At 44.8% G+C, this 17,856-nt stretch overlaps 1 protein-coding gene across 1 annotated transcript in view; it reads right to left on the bottom strand.

Annotated features, from left to right (window-relative positions):
- Window positions 1-17,856, bottom strand: part of daam2 (dishevelled associated activator of morphogenesis 2) — a gene marked incomplete at both ends in the record, with an annotated part of 83,361 nt that overhangs the window by 53,872 nt on the left and 11,633 nt on the right. Inside the window, 2 exons of the mRNA XM_080534686.1 lie at window positions 860-934; window positions 16,039-16,128. Of these exons, the coding sequence (XP_080390812.1) occupies window positions 860-934; window positions 16,039-16,128 (165 nt within the window). The remainder of the gene's footprint in view (window positions 1-859; window positions 935-16,038; window positions 16,129-17,856) is intronic.

Here is a 17,856-nt window from a genome sequence, read left to right as displayed (position 1 = left end):
TGCTAGTGCTAACTGCTAACCTCGCGGCTAGACGCACTACTGTTAGCCAGGTGCTCACTGCTCACCCCCAGCATAGTATACTGTTTCAGCAGTAAAAACCTAGCCAAACGCTATGTCAACATGCCAAGTTGCAGCCAGATGTTTTCTACATGTCTTATGCTAGCTATCAACCATCAACCCTGCTCCTTGAGAGCTACAGGATGTGCAGGAGGCTGTGGTCCTAGCCACGGCAGTAAAAGGGAGGGGAGGGGGAGAGAGGGGCGGCTGTTCCATCTCACACAACATAATGGAATGTAAAAACTGCCCTAAACGGAGATAGAACCGTATCATTCTAAACGGAGATAGAGCCATATCATTCTAAACGGAGATAGAACCGTATCATTCTAAACGGAGATAGAACCTTATCATTCTAAATGGAGATAGAACCTTATCATTCTAAGCTCCAAACTCTCACTGCCTGCACTGATGTCCCAAAGGTCAATGCTAAGTGGGATCCTTGGGGCAAACCTTTCATAAGGTGACATCAGGGTTGTCCAAAACCAAAACATCCCGTTTCAAAAACTGTTTTTTCCCCTCTGCTATAAGTACTCTCAACACCTGACTCACTGCAATAACCCTGCCAGATGTACTGCATTTTATAAGTTGTAAATATTGACTATGTTCTTGTGTTGTGGTTATATGTGTGTACATGTCCATGTGATAGTTATGTGCAATGTGTGTATGTTTTTGACACTGCTGTATTGAGCTTTTCCACCTGTACCGAAAACATATTCAACCGACCTAGGTCGTGTGGTCATTAAACGATTCATTCATAAACGATTCATTCATTCATTCATTCATTCAACAGAAGAGGACTCACAGCAGCCATGGAGTTGATGCGGTCGAGGTAGTAGTCAGGCCAGCTGGTGGCCAGTTTGTTGGGGTCCTCTTGCTCCTGAACACACAAAGAGAGAAAAACAACATGAACAAAATATAGACATAAGGATTCATGGACTTCATCATACTGGAGACTATCATGGCTCCAATAGCTCAGTTGGTTGGGTCACAACGCTTAGTTACAACACCAACGTTTTAGATTTCATTCCTGCATGGGATGGCACCATTTAGTTTTAACAGTCCGAGAACATACCAGAAGTAACCGATGAGACAGTGAAGCATTTTTTTTTCAGTGAACGGGCCAGCGCCTTGCATGGCAATTTGCCGCCATTGGTGTGTGAATATGTGTGAATGTGTGTGTGAATGGGTGAATGAGAGGCCACTGTAAAGCGCTTTGGAGCAGCAAAAAAGGCGCTATATAAGTGCAGTCCATTTACCAATACTTCATGACACGTCTTCCTCTACGCTGACCAGAGCCCTGGCGGTGTTGTCTGTGGTGTGGGCTCTCTCCAGGAGGTTTGTGTGGCTTGGTGGCGGGTGTAGAAGCTATTCACCTCGTCTGGTAGCGTCAATAGTGTTAGTTGTGCAGCTGGGGCTCTCTCTGAAGTCGTGTGTAGATTGTGTGTAGTCCCTTCCACATACTGCATGGGTTATTGCTGCTTAGCATGTCTAGTATTGATTCTACGCTTTGTGTATTTGTCCTTTGGAGTCTGTTATTGATCAGTCAACATAAGGACCAAAGATGTGTACATGAAAGTGGAGGAAGCTTTTATTAGGCTGAAAACTAAATCTAGCCAAAACCTTAGGCATGCCAAAATCAACAGTTTGGAACATGATTAAAAACAAAAAGCATAGGCCTACCACTAATAAGAATAACTCCAAAATAACTGTCCCACAGATCAGGAACACTATGCAGGAGGTAGGCGTGAATGTCAGAGACTAACATTCGCAGAATAAGCTCCTAACCGAACGGTCTTTACTACAAGGTGACCACTAGTCAGCCACCAACACAGGATGGTCACTTACAGTTTGCTAAAAAGTACCTAAGAACCCTACATAGGTCTGGAAAAAAGGTATTGTGGATATGATCATGTATCAGTGATTGTCAGTGGAAAGATTAACAGCACATGGTTTGAGCATGTACACCGTAAAAAAGAAAAGAAAAGAGAAAGTTTAATATATTTTAGTTACAGTAGAGAAACTGTACAGGGGGGTAGAGGGGATGAAGAGGTCTTAGGAGGGACAGTTAAGGTGTAGCCTGGAGAGAGGCCTCTAGTCTACGGCGGAAGATAGGTAGTGACTCTGCAGTCCTGACAGTAGTGGGAAGCTTGTTCCACCAGTAGGTTGCCAGGACAGTGAAAAGCCATGACCGAGTAGCGTGAGTGCTGCATCCACATACATAGAGGCAGCAACAGATAGTCGGCCAGCAGAGGTGGAAGAGCAGAGTGATCGAGCAGGTGTTTAGGGGCTGACCATTGCTTGCAAGTAGGAAGGGGCTGTTCCCTTTGCTGCCCAGTAGGTGAACACAGGGTCTTGAATCTGATGTGAGCTTCTACTGGGAGGCAATAAAGGGTGCAAAGGAGGGGGGTGACATGAGAGAATTTGGGGAGGTTGAACACCGGACGGGCGGCAGAATTTTTTAAAATTGTATTATTAGATTTAGATACACAATACATATAACACTACATTGAATCAACAAAACAAACCTCCACAATACCCACATACAAGAGACAAACAAACATAAATTACACATTATATATATACCCATACACATACATACATACGTGTACACATATATACACTATATATGCATATTAATGCACTTACTGTAACGCCAAAGCAAATTCCTATATGTGTATGCATAATGGCAATAAACATTATCTGAATCTGAATATATACATACATATACACAAAATTCAAAAAAAAGAAAATAAAAAAAAGAAATGGGGGTCAATATGCACCTTTCACAAGCTCATCAGTCAGCACAACACACTAATCTATACACAGACTCGCAACGTCACGTGGCAGGTGGTCAAATAAGGGTTTCCATATTCTAATAAAGAGCTGTTCGTTGCCCTTTACTCTAGCACTCAGTCTTTCCATCGGTAAGATTTTGAAGATCTCACGATACCATTGAGTGATTGTTGGGGGCTTTTCCATAATCCAGTTGAATAGAATAGAGCTGCAGAGGTCTGATGGCGGAGGCGTGGAGCCCAGTTGCAGTAGACAAATGTCTGGACCAAGAGTTGTGCTGCTTCTCTGGTGCGGAACGGACATATCCTTCTGATGTTGTAGAGGAACGGACATATCCTTCTGATGTTGTAGAGGAATGGACATATCCTTCTGATGTTGTTGAGGAATGGACATATCCTTCTGATGTTGTGGAGGAGTGGACATATCTTTCTGATGTTGTAGAGGAAGAATCTACAGGAGCGTGCTGTCGCTGTGATGTTCGCCGCACAGGATAAGTGGTGTTCAAGGATCACCCCGAGGTTCTTGGCAGTGAGGAGGTCACTGTAGAGTTCTGTACTGTGATGGAGAAGTCTTGGAGAGGGCAGGTTTTCCCAGAGAGGAAGAGCAGTTCAGTCTTGTTAAAGTTGAGCTTGAGATGGTGGCCTGACATCCAAACAGAAATGCCTGCGAGACACACAGAAACACGTGTTGCCACATGGGGGTCAGAGGGAGGGAAGGAGAGGAGTTGAGTGTCATCTGCGTAGCAGTGGTAGGAGAAACCATGTGAGGAAACTACTGAGCCAAGAGATTTGGTATAGAGGGAGAAGAGTAAGGGCCCCAAGATGGAGCCCTGGGGGACCCCAGTGGTGAGGGCTCGCGGAGAGGACAGTGATCTTCTCCACGTCACCTGGTAGGAGCAATCAGCAAGGTAGGATGCAAACCAGGAGAGATGCCCAGTTCTGAGAGGGTGGAGAAGGATCAGGTGGTTTACTGTGTTGAGTGCAGCAGGCAGGTCCAGAAGAAGTAGAACAGAGGAGAGGGAGGAAGCTTGAGCAGAGTGGAGTGCCTCCGTGACAGCAAGGAGAGCAGTCTCAGTAGAGTGCCCAGCCTTAAAGCCGGATTGGTGAGAGTCAAGGAGGTTGTTCTCAAGGAGATAGTGAGACAGTTGGTTAGATACGTCGTGTTCAAGGGTTTTAGATAAGAAGAACATGAATTTAATTTCATGATGATAGTAAGGAAAACATACCTCAAAACAAACAACAATTGAAAATGGCTGCAGTACAGGCCTGGCCGAGTTTCACCAAAGATACCCGGTTTCTGGTGGCGTTAATGGGTCGCAGACGTCAGGTTGAATGCAAAGGATTGTTGAACAAATCTAAACATGAGTGCTTAATTTGGACATTTGATAATATTTTGCTGAATGTTGAAACTAATATAAATAAATGATATGTACACAAATACCATCAAATAAAAAGCTGAGAATCTCCACTTTCATTTAACCTCAGTATGTGTTTGTTGTGAAATCCAAACTTTTGGAGTATAGAGCCAAAAGAAGAACAAATGCTTCACTTGTCCCATTACTTACGCAGGGAACTGTAATTCACATTATTTTTCAACAAAACATCCCACACTGCATCCCCCTATCACATTACTGTCCCTCATTTCCATACCACTACGACTCACAAACAGACAAAATGGAGGAGGCAGGCAGTCCAAGGGACTTGCTTAATATCTGTGTCAAAACCCAGGCAACTCAGTCTATTCAATTGTCTTGGCATTTCAACAGAGCGAGGGAGGGACCCCTAAGGGGATGAAGTGTTCTTCACAATGCTTTTCAATAGTGGCTGTCTGAAATCAATTTGTACTGGACTAATCGAGGGAGTGCGATGCCACGAGCAACAAACGCAGTGGAGAATATGAAGACAATTTAGACCAGAGATCCTCCGCTAGCTTCTCCACGTCTGGTATTGTTTAGCGTGGATTTGGGGGTACTTGGGGAGCTTAGAACTTTGTTGTTGTTTCAACTGGGTTTGTATACCCATGAGAGAGTCTGAAAACTGGGAAAAGGTTAGACTAGCAGCGTTTCTTTAATAACATTTGCAGCTTGCTGGTTGTTGTTTTTCCATGCGCCCGCCGCCCGGTTGTTTTTCCCAAATCAATTCGGTTGATTTCATCAATTGAACAGCCTAGGGTCTAGTAAGAGCCAGGCACATGGGAAGCCCTAAGGTACTTTACCAGGGATATCAGCATGGTGCACGTGTCCTACACGCAAGTGTAAATGAAACAATCAACCCTTGTAGCTGTAGCAGTCCATGTAGCTGAATGTGCTACTGACTGTCTGAAGAACAACAAAACCAAACAGGACTTCAGAGCAGGTTACAGACAGGATCTAGGGGTCGATTTGATATTCAGAATTCAGATTGGCTAGTCTTTATCTCACCTTGACTGTTAACAAGACAAGAAACAGTGTTTCTTCAGGAGTGCACTGGCACTGTTCTGTGTTACGCTACGGCCTCAGAACAAAACTAAACAAATAGAACTCCCTGTCCTGCACTCAAAACCAGTTTGTTTTCTTGCTGCCCCCATTGTCCAACAGAAATGGTCTGTACACACAGCCAGACAGATTCTGATGCTATGATTAACAACGTAACTGCCTCTCTCTCTCGAGCCCTGTTGTCGAATTATAGCCGTCGATACGGCTTGAACCATGTCACATCCAATGGTACATTTACCTTGGCAGTTTCACAAGTCAGCGTAAATACTATAATTTTCATCTTGTTTGGGACAAACGAGAGCAGATTACCAGACAGGGCATGTTTGTTTTGGGGGTCTTAACGGTAGTAAGCTGTTACCGTTCCTGAAAGCCTGAATATTTGTCCTTTAAAAAACTGTTTTTATGAGGGAAAGTAATAATAAACACTGCCTTGTGTGCTTGGTTGTTAAAGCCTCACTAAGAGTCAAACAGTTGCTGATAGTATAAAATAGGAAAAGAGAAAAAGATCGTGAGGAGAGTCTGTTAGAAAACAAACCCACAAAGGGAAGTAACAGGTCACAGGCATTTGAAGTCTACTGTATGTGTGTGTGTGCGTGTGTGTGTGTGTGTGTGTGTGTGTGTGTGTGTGTGTGTGCGTGTGTGTGTGTGTGTGTCCTCTCACAAACCCACACACCCACACTGACACACACTGCTTTCCAATTGTCTGTCAATACCACTCAGACACAGTCGACTGCATAGCAACCTACAGTCAGGTATGCAACGGTCTCAATCCATCTGTCTATTACAGCTATTGTCAGAGGCAGTAATACTGTACATTTTCCTGGCAACATCACAATGCTTGACGTTATGTGATGATGTTGATATGATTTACGAGCGTTGTTTCAGCACTTTTACGGAACAGGATTCTCCAACCTTGTATCAGGTATCGTTGTGTAAGTTGGTTTATCTATCAAACTTGTTTTAATGGACGTGCACCGTTTCATCACAGCAACGCAAATACCTGACAACAACTAAAAGTCAAGTTAATAGTCTATCCAAGTGGTTACCAGCTCGTGAGCTTAGAATTATAGGGCCCTATTAAGCACTTCTTAACTTGCCGTCTTAAGTCTTAATTAAGACGCATCGCCAGGTTAAGACCTACCCCCACCCTTATTATGCGCTTCATACGTGCTACTGCTATTATGCAGGTGTCGATAGGCGCCCACACATAAGACGTAAAACTCCCGTGCATATATCACTCATTGTGGGAGTGTTCATATGTTAATGAAGTGCACTAGGCGCCCCTGCTATTATGCGATCTGACTTTGCTCCTATCGCTAAGAAGTGGTTTGAAAAGTTCTTAAGTTTAGACTTCATGCACGTTTTGAAACACGAGCGCGCCTCCGCGGTTTGCGCATGCATGTGGGCACACATGAACACGCACGTGGCTCCACGGCAAGACGTCAATTACGGTCACAGTATAAATGCTTTATTTCAGAAGGGAGAGGCAGAGAAGCGCGCTGACCTCCTTCTTAGGACTTCCATAATAGCATAGCGCTAATGACCCAACGCAGCCGGTTCTTAAAGGGAATGGCACCTGGCACGCTGATTGGGTTGATTGAGAAGACGCCCAAAACACACCCATGACTAATTTCTTTGCTTAGCGCCGGGTTTTAGGAGCCCACTACCGCACGCATAATAGCAAAGTGGCCTTGACCACGCCTCCACGTCTTAAGTTTAGATCTACCGCCTCGTCTTATTGATGAAGTGCATAATAAGACTCTATCTCTGTTTAGGGTTAGTTCAGAGATATTGAGCTTCAAAGTTTTTACATTCTATTATGTTTTGTGAGATGGAACCTTTGTATTTTATTCATTACTAACTCAAAAATGTCAACAGACCTACATTTCATTATGATTTAGGGTGTAGTTAGTTACAATATGTTACAATGTTGCAATTAACCTCGTCGTTTGTGTTCGCACTGCAATCGAGACTCTGGCTCCCCGCTGGTGGAATGAGCTCCCCACGGCCGTCAGAACGGCTGAGTCACTACCCATCTTCCGTCGTAGACTGAAGACCCATCTCTTCAGGTTACATCTTAACTGCTCCTCCTGAGACATCTTCTGACCCTCACCACTACGTCTCCTAAAGACACCCGCTTTCCCCTCTACTGTGTCCCTAAGAACTTCTATTGCCCCCCTAGTACTGTTTCTAAGTTTCTCCAGAAAAAAAATAAAAAATAAAAAAGGTTTAGTAGAAGGCGGTAGGGAGAAGGTTTTTTCTTCTATCAGTGGCCCCGGGCCCGAGCTAGATTACTCCTCCTGCAACGAATGGTGGATTGCTGATTCACATGCTTAGTATTCAAATGTATTGATTGTAAGTCGCTTTGGAATAAGGCGTCTGCTAAATGCCAAAAATGTAAATGTAAATGAGACTGAATCGCTCTCAACAGGCGCGCGGCGCGAGCCGACGCGCTTTCAAAACTGTTTTGTGATTGGTCCGAATTTAGCGGGACATTTGGATTTCAGGAAATCACTCTCCTCTCTCTCTCTCTCTCTCTCTCTTCGCCCGTCGCCGGTCCCTTTAAACCCGTAAACGTATCCTAATCGAAAATGCAACATCATCAGCGACGACTGTGGGTTATTGCATTTACTGCTGTTCTCTGGTTCATGTTCTTATACCAGTGCTCAGTATAGAGTATTTTAAATGAACATTCGTAATGTATGTCTCTGATGTTCATGGTCAATTAAATCAGCCTATTTTGTGAAACAAATAATGTTCCCACTAATGGGTTAACCGAGCATTCTCGCACCTAACGCTAGCTTCGAACTATTCATAGCAATATGCATGGGGCAAAAATTATCTATTGCCTCTAAAATCACCACGAACAGAACGGCGGAGGTACGGGTAAGCAGGGCTCATGTTGGTGTCCTCAAAGGTAAGAGTTGGTTTTCTTTAACTCAACTGATAGCATTACCTTGCTGTTGTTGTTTACCGAATGCTCCATCTGACTGTCACACTGTGATTTTACTTGTGTAAACAGTTAATGAGTAACGTTAGCCGGTTTTGTGCGTGTACTCTCATGTAGGCCTACTTCGTATTGATGAGCTGATGATCTTTCATTGTGTGTGTGTGTGTGTGTGTATGTATGTATGTATGTGACTGTCAGTCACAAGTTTATATTCTACGGATGTTGTTCAGTGCTGTATGCGCGTTCCCGGTTCCATGTGTACCGGTACTCTACTCTTGTGTACTTCATATTCCATGAGCTGATGATCTTTCTGTGTGTGTGTGTGTGTGTGTGTGTCATGCGCGTTCCGCATGTTCCGCTGCAGCTGTAGGATATATTGGTATTTGATCACCTTCTATATAAAATCACCTGCTCGGCTTTAACGACTTAACCGCTATTAAAAAAAAAAACATTGTTGCCACCCTCTTGTTTTTGGTGAAATTACGTCTTTGTTTTGAGCGCCAGTGCGCGTTTTATGCGCGTCCACGCGAAAATGACCGATCCGCCACTAATGTAAAAAATCCTGGAGGAAACACTGCATGTCCTTGCTAGCATCTGGCTCGCCTGGTGAGGGTGGTTGTTGAGTCAGCTGGGAGGTTTTGTGGCCCTCACACGTGGTACCGGACTTCGGCTTAACGGTAGACATGACCGATTTAAAGTGTAGAAAAGTATGTCAAACTGTTAAATGAACATACGTGAGTCGACCAGTGTCCAACATTTTTTAATGAAAGACTATTTATAAGTAAAATTTGTCACAAAACGACAGAGCGGCGAAAAGCTCGTCTTAAATGCTCGGTGTCAAACTCCGCCCCCCCCCCCCCCCCCAAATAGTCAGGATCTGTACACAAGTCAGTCCAAAGCTGCTGATGTGTGATACAGCTCAAAGACGAGACAGAATGTTCTCTCTAAACATCAAATTCTAAACGAATTCTGGATGCCAAAGGGGCTTCTTCTGTTTGTTTCAGTATTAACCTCATTCTTATTTCAGAGAATCTTGCTTTTATTAAAAAGACGAGTAATGTTGAAGAAAATCAACATGGACGACCACTGGGTTGGTTGGTCTCGGCCAACTTCAATATCTACCCCCCCCCCCACGACCACACACACACACACACACACACACACACACACACACACACACGCCACACAGACACACACACATACAAACAACATGATCCGCAAAATGAAGCATGTAATGTAGATCTTAGCAGCATTTTCGCTTTCATGTTTTCCAAACTTCAGGGTTTGGCATAGACTCACATAGACTCAGTCTCATTCACTGGGCAGCTTCTCGTCAAGCTGTTCTTGCTTTGTAACAGCCGACTTCGACCCATTGGCTCTCAGCGAATCACTAAAGTGTTTCTCTCAGTCTCTGGTTTCTGGGTATTGGAGCAGCAGTCTGTTCCTTCCACTGAGTTCCCGAGCGTTCAAAGAGGCTCTGGGGGCATCCTGGCTGAACCTTTGGACACTCTGGAGGAGCGAGCTGTCCAAACCCATGACAGCCATGAGCAGAACTGCTTCTTAAGGGAACACACCATACACAAAGACCACTTGTGCACTGCCCCCCTCAGATGTCCCTCAATGGAGAGAAGTGTTGGGGTGTGTTCTCATTAGAACATTTGCTTCACTTGGAATCAGATTGTAGGATAAAATTCGCTTTGCTCTGCGTCGTTTGGAGCTGTGAGAACGCGCATTTGAAGTCACTCCCGGAGCAAACACCCGACGCATGCTCCGCTTGAAAAGGGTGGTTTCGCTCCGGTTACAAACGACGCATCGAGGTTGTCCATAGGAAAACAACACTGCATGCGTGTTGACCTGGATAAGAGCGGGACGAACGGTCAATTTTAACATTTTCTGACCAATCAACTACCACGTCTGTTGCTTCGATTGCGTATGTTACTTTGTTTACATAAAGGGCTGTGAGAACGCAAATCAGAGAAATAATTTATGCAACAATGTTGCAAACTCATCCACTTGCTCCGGGTCCTGATTCTGACTTTCATGTGAGAACATGACCTATGACATCAGAGCCCTCTCTATGACATCATGTGAGAACATGACCTTATAGAACAGAGAACCTATGACATCAGAGCCCTCTCTATGACATCATGACCTTGGTCTCTATTATGTTCTGAAGCCTTGTTTCTCCTTCAGTGCCAAGGGACGTCCATGGCAAACTGAACAAGCAGATGTGCCGAAATGTTGTGTTACCCCCAATAGATATCATTAGATCAGAAGAGTTCATTACTTATGTTTGATGTTTGTTTTATTAAGCTTTATTTCACCAGGACCTTTGAGGTTAGAAACCTCTTTTGTGTTGGTGACCTGGCAAAAAGGCAGCAAAGCAGTTAAATAGCCTGTACTGACACACACATATCTAGTTCAGTAGAAATGATGATTAAAGTTCAGGCCAAGTTGAACTAAAGGGAACAACCGTTGGATTAACTGAACCTAACAGTCTTGTGGTGTAAATGCTAATGCTAATGTAACCGATAGCTTTTCTACAACAGCATGTTTGGATACTGGATTCTGATTGGCTAGCAACAGTGGTAAATATCCCAACAACCTTCAGTTCAGACCGCATTTCCAGTATCAATGCGCCTCCCAAACAATCTGATTAAGAACACCTGTGTGCTGACCTACAATGCAATGGTTGATCTTGTTTATGGGACTATATTCTGTGGCGGAAGGATGTATGTATTCAGAAACGAATTGTAAATTGTAAATACATGAATTTAATGTTACAACTCTGTATTTATTTTTTATATTATGCGGTGGCTGTTGTAGAAAAGCAATTGACCATTCGAGGGCGGGGGTTGTGGACTCATTTACCACTGTACAGGGTTTTCCTACTCGGCTTCGCCTCGTGCCACAACCCTGTACCAGTGGTAAATGAGTCCACAACCCCCTTCCTCTCATGGTCAATTGCTTCCATATAGTGTAACTGAAGAGGTTGTCTACTCTAGACATTACAGTGGGTGACGCATGTTTTTGTCCTTAACTCTTCACCAGAGAGCCGAACGACCAGTCAGGGCTCGACATTAACGCCGTTTTACTTGTCCGGAGCAAGTAAAACTTTCGCCGGGTTTGTTTGCGCGAGCACGACGACGCTGCTAGATCCCGGATATGTTTACGGCGCAGGCGCGAGACTAGACTAGATGATCGTGAGTGAAGATATTATCAAAGCGTACGCGCCTGTCGATCACCCGTACACTTTGATAATATCTTCACTCACGATCATCTAGTCTGGTCTGGCGCCTGCGCCGTCTGTTGTTCTTCCTGCACACCGGTAAAAATATCCAGGATCTAGCAGCGTCGTCGGGCTCGCGCAAACAAACCCGGCGAAAGTTTTACTTGGTCCGGACAAGTAAAACGGCGTTACTGTCGAACCCTGACCAGGTGTGTGGAGATTGAGAAACGAAAAACCAACAGAACTGCAGGACTCTGAGACTGCACTACAGCAAGACTGGCCAGACACTGTCCACCAGTTTCACAGTCTGTTAATTACAACGAACGTTTTGATCTTTCAATCTTCTTCTGCCCGCAGGTCGTCACTGCAATGTTGTCTCTGTCCCAGGAATGTCCTGCATTCCTGAGCCGGAAATCACAGTGGGGAATATTTTAGTTGTGGAAATCAGGGAAATGAAGTCTCACCCAGAGGGGGTGGGGGGGGGGGGGGGGGGGGACTAGACTAGACTATATTGAATTTTGGGACATTATATTTGGAGCTTCTTCCGGGTGGCTAATGCTACATGGAGTTTGACTGGGGACAGGTAGAGCTTCCTAAGGAGTATGTGTGTCATTCCTGATATTCTGACAGTTGGGTTTTGTGTTGTTAACACTAGAACCGCCATGACGTCAATTTGACCCAAGTGGGTTTTTCAATTGAACATAACTATGTTTTAATAAAATATTGAAGTCCCCCCCGTCTTTGACTTTTCCTAAAATGGTGTTGTGTTGCACTTTCTATTGTTAAATATGGTATACATACATCTAAATAAAAAATACAGGCATTTATACCTATAACCGCCACAGCGTCAAATCGACCCACATATAAAAATGCATTATAACCGCTATAGGCAACAGCACAAACAATAGTCCCTCTACGCGGCATTGCATTGTTTATGTCGTTGCCTAGCAATTACAATGATATGATTCAAAGTCTACTCATTCTCTCAGAGGGACTGCGTGGTTGGTCTGCTTGTATCCTTACCCAGGTATGGGAAGCCATTCAGCAGGTATTTGCTCTCAACATCTGCTGCCAGCCAAAACTTAATTCCAAATGTATCTGGCTTGTTGGGCATATATTGCGTGAACCGGCACCTTGTTTTCGTCGGGAACAGCTGTTCATCCACGGTGATGTCCTGCCCTGGCTTCTAGCATGAGATGCAGTTTTGCCTGAATCTCTCCCACACTTCAGCCATGAGCGCAAACCTGTCGGTGGTCAACCGGGAGCGTCGGGTCTCCTTCCTGTCAAAGCGCAGAAAGCGCATGATCTCCCGAAACCGGTTCTGAGATAATGTGGAGTTGAAAAAGGCATTTCCCCATTTCTCCGACCAGAAACTTTCAATTTCAATGTTTTTTCCGGCAGTATGCACCCCTCACATATAGCAGAGCAATAAATGCCTTCAGCTCAGCGACTGAGACATCGCAGGAGTCGCGCTTTCTTTCGTCACATTCTGTTGCAACATAGGCCGATGCTGTGGTTATTATGGTCCATTTGGGGTAGGTACTTTGTTAATTTAGTCTTTTTATGTGGTGAATGACATTTTACGCCTATCACACCACCCACATATTCTTCTAATAGCCTACCCATTTCCAGTGTTATTTTTGACTGATTTACATTGACGTACAGGCAAAGCGATGAGTGTTGTCAAAGATACTTAAATTATAAAACAAGAGGACCAACACCATTTTATGACTTGAAATATTCATTTGTGAACACAATGCCTTAATACAATGACAGAGTACATTTTGTTGTAGGCTCGGATACTAGAAATGCCGTAGCCAGGCACAGACGTCAATTTGACCCGTTGGCGGTTTTAGGTATACGGCGCCCTCTGGCGGTTCTAGTGTTAAAGATCAACTGCCAAAGAGTTCCAGAACACCCACCACCCAGTGTTCTAAGTGTTTTATGTGTTGTCTACCTAGCAACAACACTCTGATTGGCTACTTCTAAATGACCCCACCCATGGCTGTTCTAGTGTTAACTGAGTGAGAAGTCTGATTGGATGTGGATCGAGGACACAGTGTGGCTGGAGGTTTACAACGCTGATAAGAGCTAGCTAATGTACTACTGTACCTCACTCTCACTCCCTCCCTCTCAGCAGCAGCCCACTACTCATCGACATAATATGATAACGCGTTTCGGGATACACTGACAGTAAAGCTCAAATTTTCTACAAAGTTAGCGTCTATTTTAAGAAACGGGGAGGAGATGTTGTGCATTAAACAGACCTGCCCTGTTAGAAGATGTGGCCTTGCCTTGCATCTGTGAGGGTACTGTAAGTACATTGAGGGAACAGGGGGATGTGTACAGTGTGTCAGTGTGCCCCTGGTAATGGGAGTCAGGAGACCATATCCGGCACCCGGAGGCAAATCACTCATAAGCCATTACCCTGTGCATCTGTACCGCGCGCGCACACACACACACACACACACACACACACACACACACACACACACACACACACACACACACACACACACACACAGTCTGAGATCAGAGGTGGTGATATGGACAGCTTATGTAATGCCTTGCGGTATCAAACCCATCATGTTTGCATTAGAGATGGAACACAGACTGTAACAAGATGTAATAGAATAAGTATTGTATATCATTAGGTAGCACCAGCAGTGTGGGTGGGTATGGTTTCAAACCCTCAAACCCGCTATCAAACCATTCATATCAACGTTTCTGTTCAATGGATGCAGGCAGGCAGGAGACATACATGTGACAGCAGCTGGTGAAAGCGAGAACAAGTCGTCAACCGACTACCAAATGTTCAGACTTATTCTGAAAAATGTCAATAAATGTCAACGTTCTCAATGACACACTCACTACGTCAAGCCAAAAAATATTGCAATGCAATGGATTCGGTGAGTAATCCCCACTACTACCTACCTATTTTTCAGAATAAAAGTCTGAACATTTTGATTGGTTACCGACTGGTTCCCGCTTTCACCAGCTGCTGTCACATACGTATGTGTGCCATGGAATCCCTCATACAGTATACTGTATTTGAGTGTTCAAGATCCTACACTGCACACGTTTGTTCTAGTCCAGCAATCACATGGATTCAAACAATCAACATTCATTCACCCAGCTGCTTTAGGACTGGACTGAAGATCTGAAAAACATAAAGATTCTCTTACAAACAAGTGATGGCCATGACTGGTTCTAAAAATCCCTGTGTGTGGTACTGGAGTTGATGTCTGACTGTTGTACAACCTAATAACCATCTGGGTTACACTGTTGGTGCTGCTCAATTACTTTAAGCTAGTGTCTTATGCCAACATTTACAAAGTTAGTCTGTCCTTTTAGAGTTACCGTCAACGGCTTTTCCAAGAGTTTATCCAATGGTCACAAAACAACAACAGCAGCTGCTTTGCTGCCACGGTAACAAGAGAGCGTCTGTTCCAGGCAGAGAGAAACTTTCCCTGTTCTGTGCTACGGCTTGGAGGACCGTCCCATTCAAATCACTGTTATGCTGTAATTCAGCAAAACACTGACATGGCACTGCTGTGTGTGTGTGTGTGTGTGTGTGTGTGTGTGTGTGTGTGTGTGTGTGTAGCTGTGACATTGCACACACACTCATATATAGACATATGCACTCACTGACGCACGTACACGCAACACACTCACACAAACACAGGTAGTCCTGCATTCTAAGCAGTCAGTGTACAGTTTTTTGCGATTCTCCATTCCGCTGGCTGCCTATGAATAAAAGGTTTGTTTAGTTGGTACTCTGTGACTCTGTTTCCTGGCACGGGCATGGGGTGTTTCTGTACGGCAGACTAACAGAGGAAATGGTTTCTGACTAGAGAGACAGGGGAGCTGGGAGGACAGTCCTGACTGAACGCAGCCGTGAGCGGTTCCAAGTGCTCTGTCTGCCAACATCAGTGTTGCACCCATTTTAAGAAACATCATGTATGTCATGTCCAATGCAGTATATATTTTGAGTTTTTTATTTGAAATTGTCAATCTAATACCCAATAAGATATATACTGTTTGTGTATAATGGCGATGGCGAAATCGAATCGGGGACCGCATGTCTCACACACACACACACACACACACACACACACACACACACACACAGCATGGCACAAACTGCCATGGCCTATCACATCGCCACAATGTAGCCCGCATACTGTACAGTAGACATGTGAAAGAGGTTCAGCTTCCAGAGCAGGCCTTTGCAAAAAAATGTTTAAGCCTACAGATGGTATGTTGACAATTTGAAAGTTGCATGAGGCAAAAAAACATGTCCAATAGTGTGTGTGTGTGTGTGTGTGTGTGTGTGTGTGTGTGTGTGTGTGTGTGTACGTGCGTGCTTGCATGCGCATGTGTTTATGTGTGTCTTGTTTCAGAGACTATCATTCCAAACAAACCTCTAGGCTGTATGAGTACTGTATGTCAGTTCAGTTGAGCATCAGCCATAGTGGCAGCAGCCGTTTGAGTTTAACACAGCACATACTGTAGAAAGGTAGACCCAAAACTCACCTTCTTCTTACTGCAGTAGATCTGCCACTTCTTCTCGGCGGGCAGAGCAAACATAGCCTCCCTGTTCTTGTCTGTCAGGTCCAATTCATCCTGTGACAACGACAGAGGAGGGAAATTAATCATTCACTCAACCCAGCGCTCAGTCACTCGATATACAGGCTAGAACATTTGGTAAATGGACTGCACTTTTACATAGCGCCTTATTCCAAAGAGCTTTACAACGGCCTCTCATTCACCCGTTCACACACACATTCATACACCAATAGTGGCAAGCTGCCATGCAAGGCGACGACCCGCTCACTGGGAGCAGTTTGGGGTTCAGTGTCTTGCCCAAGGACACGTGGTCAGACGGGGATCTAACTGCCGACCTTGCGATCATTAGATGCCGGCTCTACCTCCTGAGGCACAGACGCCCCATTTCTTAGTATGATCTGTTGTGTTGGTGTTATTTTTGACCAGCAAATCGTGACGTTAGAATTATAAGGTTCTATCTCCATTTTTGAGTTTTTTACATAATCTGATCCATTAGGTGTTTATTAATGCCTGTGTGGTGTTATTTAACTCATTCATTCAAAACAAGGGACGCAGCACTTTCCCGTTTTTTCCCATATTGTCAGCGTCTTTGAGCCTCGGAAAAGTGCTATACAAATATAATGAATTATTATTATTACTGAGGCATTTCGAAGAGAGCGCCTCAGCCAACGTTGGACCCGGAAACACGTCACAATTTAACAACCGAATTGGCTGGGCGAGGGTGACACTACTTCTACACATCTACTACATCCACTGCCCTTTGAACTCCTCCTTCTCCGCAGCAACTGACAATGAATGGTCTTTATTGTCATTGCTATAGTACAGGTACCAAACAACGACATTTAGGAGGGGTGGCTCCCCTGGTGTTAGGAAAAAAAAAAAAACGTAAAAATAAATAAATAAATAAAAACTTTACAAAAACACAAGAAGGGAAGGAGCTGGTTTACATGAATAAAGGCTATGTACACTATCCACTATACTATACTGTACAGATAGACGACTAGGGTTGTCATATTGCACATAGTGTTATTGCACATTTATTTAAAGTGTCGCAGTTTGCAGGCTTGAAATGTACATATTTGTGCCTCAGCACTACACCTGATTTTTTTCAGTCCAGCAGCTGCCATCAATCCGTCCAGACTGTCCAGGGCCCAGAACCTAGGTCTTTGCTGTGTTCAGGGCCTGGACGGCCCTGGGGTAGAAGCTGTTCTTCAGTCTGTTTGTCCTTGCGGCCATGGTCCTGAACCGCCTTTTCGAGGGCAGCCGGGTAAAGTGTTCGTACCCAGGGTGGGTTAGGTCCCTGGAGATCTTGGAGGCCTTCCTGAGACAGCGTGTGTTGTACAGCTCTTCCAGAGAGGGGAGGGGGGCGCCGGTGATCTTCTGGGCTGTTCTCACGACTCTCTGTAGCGCATTTCTCTCCGCGGTTGTGCAGCTGGAGAACCAGTTGCAGATGCCGTAGGTGAGGATGCTCTCCACTGCGCCGCGGTAGAAGGTCACCAGTATCTCCTGCTTGCTGTGTTCCTTCCTGAGGACTCTCAGGATGTATAGCCGCTGTTGTGCCTTCTTGATGGTGGCTTTTGTGTTGTCCTTCCAGGACAGGTCATCCTGCATGTGCACCCCCAGGAATCGGAGGGTTGAGACTCTCTCCACGCTCTCTCCGTCGATGAGCAGGGGCTGGATCTCGGACTTTTTCCTCCTGAAGTCTACGATGATTTCCTGGGTCTTTGACTTGTTCAGCAGCAGGTTGTTAACCTTGCACAGCTTGCTCAGTTGCTCTACCTCATC

Source organism: Nansenia antarctica (assembly GCF_963989245.1).
Source record: "Nansenia antarctica genome assembly, chromosome: 1".
Lineage (NCBI taxonomy): Eukaryota > Metazoa > Chordata > Actinopteri > Argentiniformes > Microstomatidae > Nansenia > Nansenia antarctica.
This window is presented reverse-complemented; position numbering and strand designations above follow the sequence as displayed.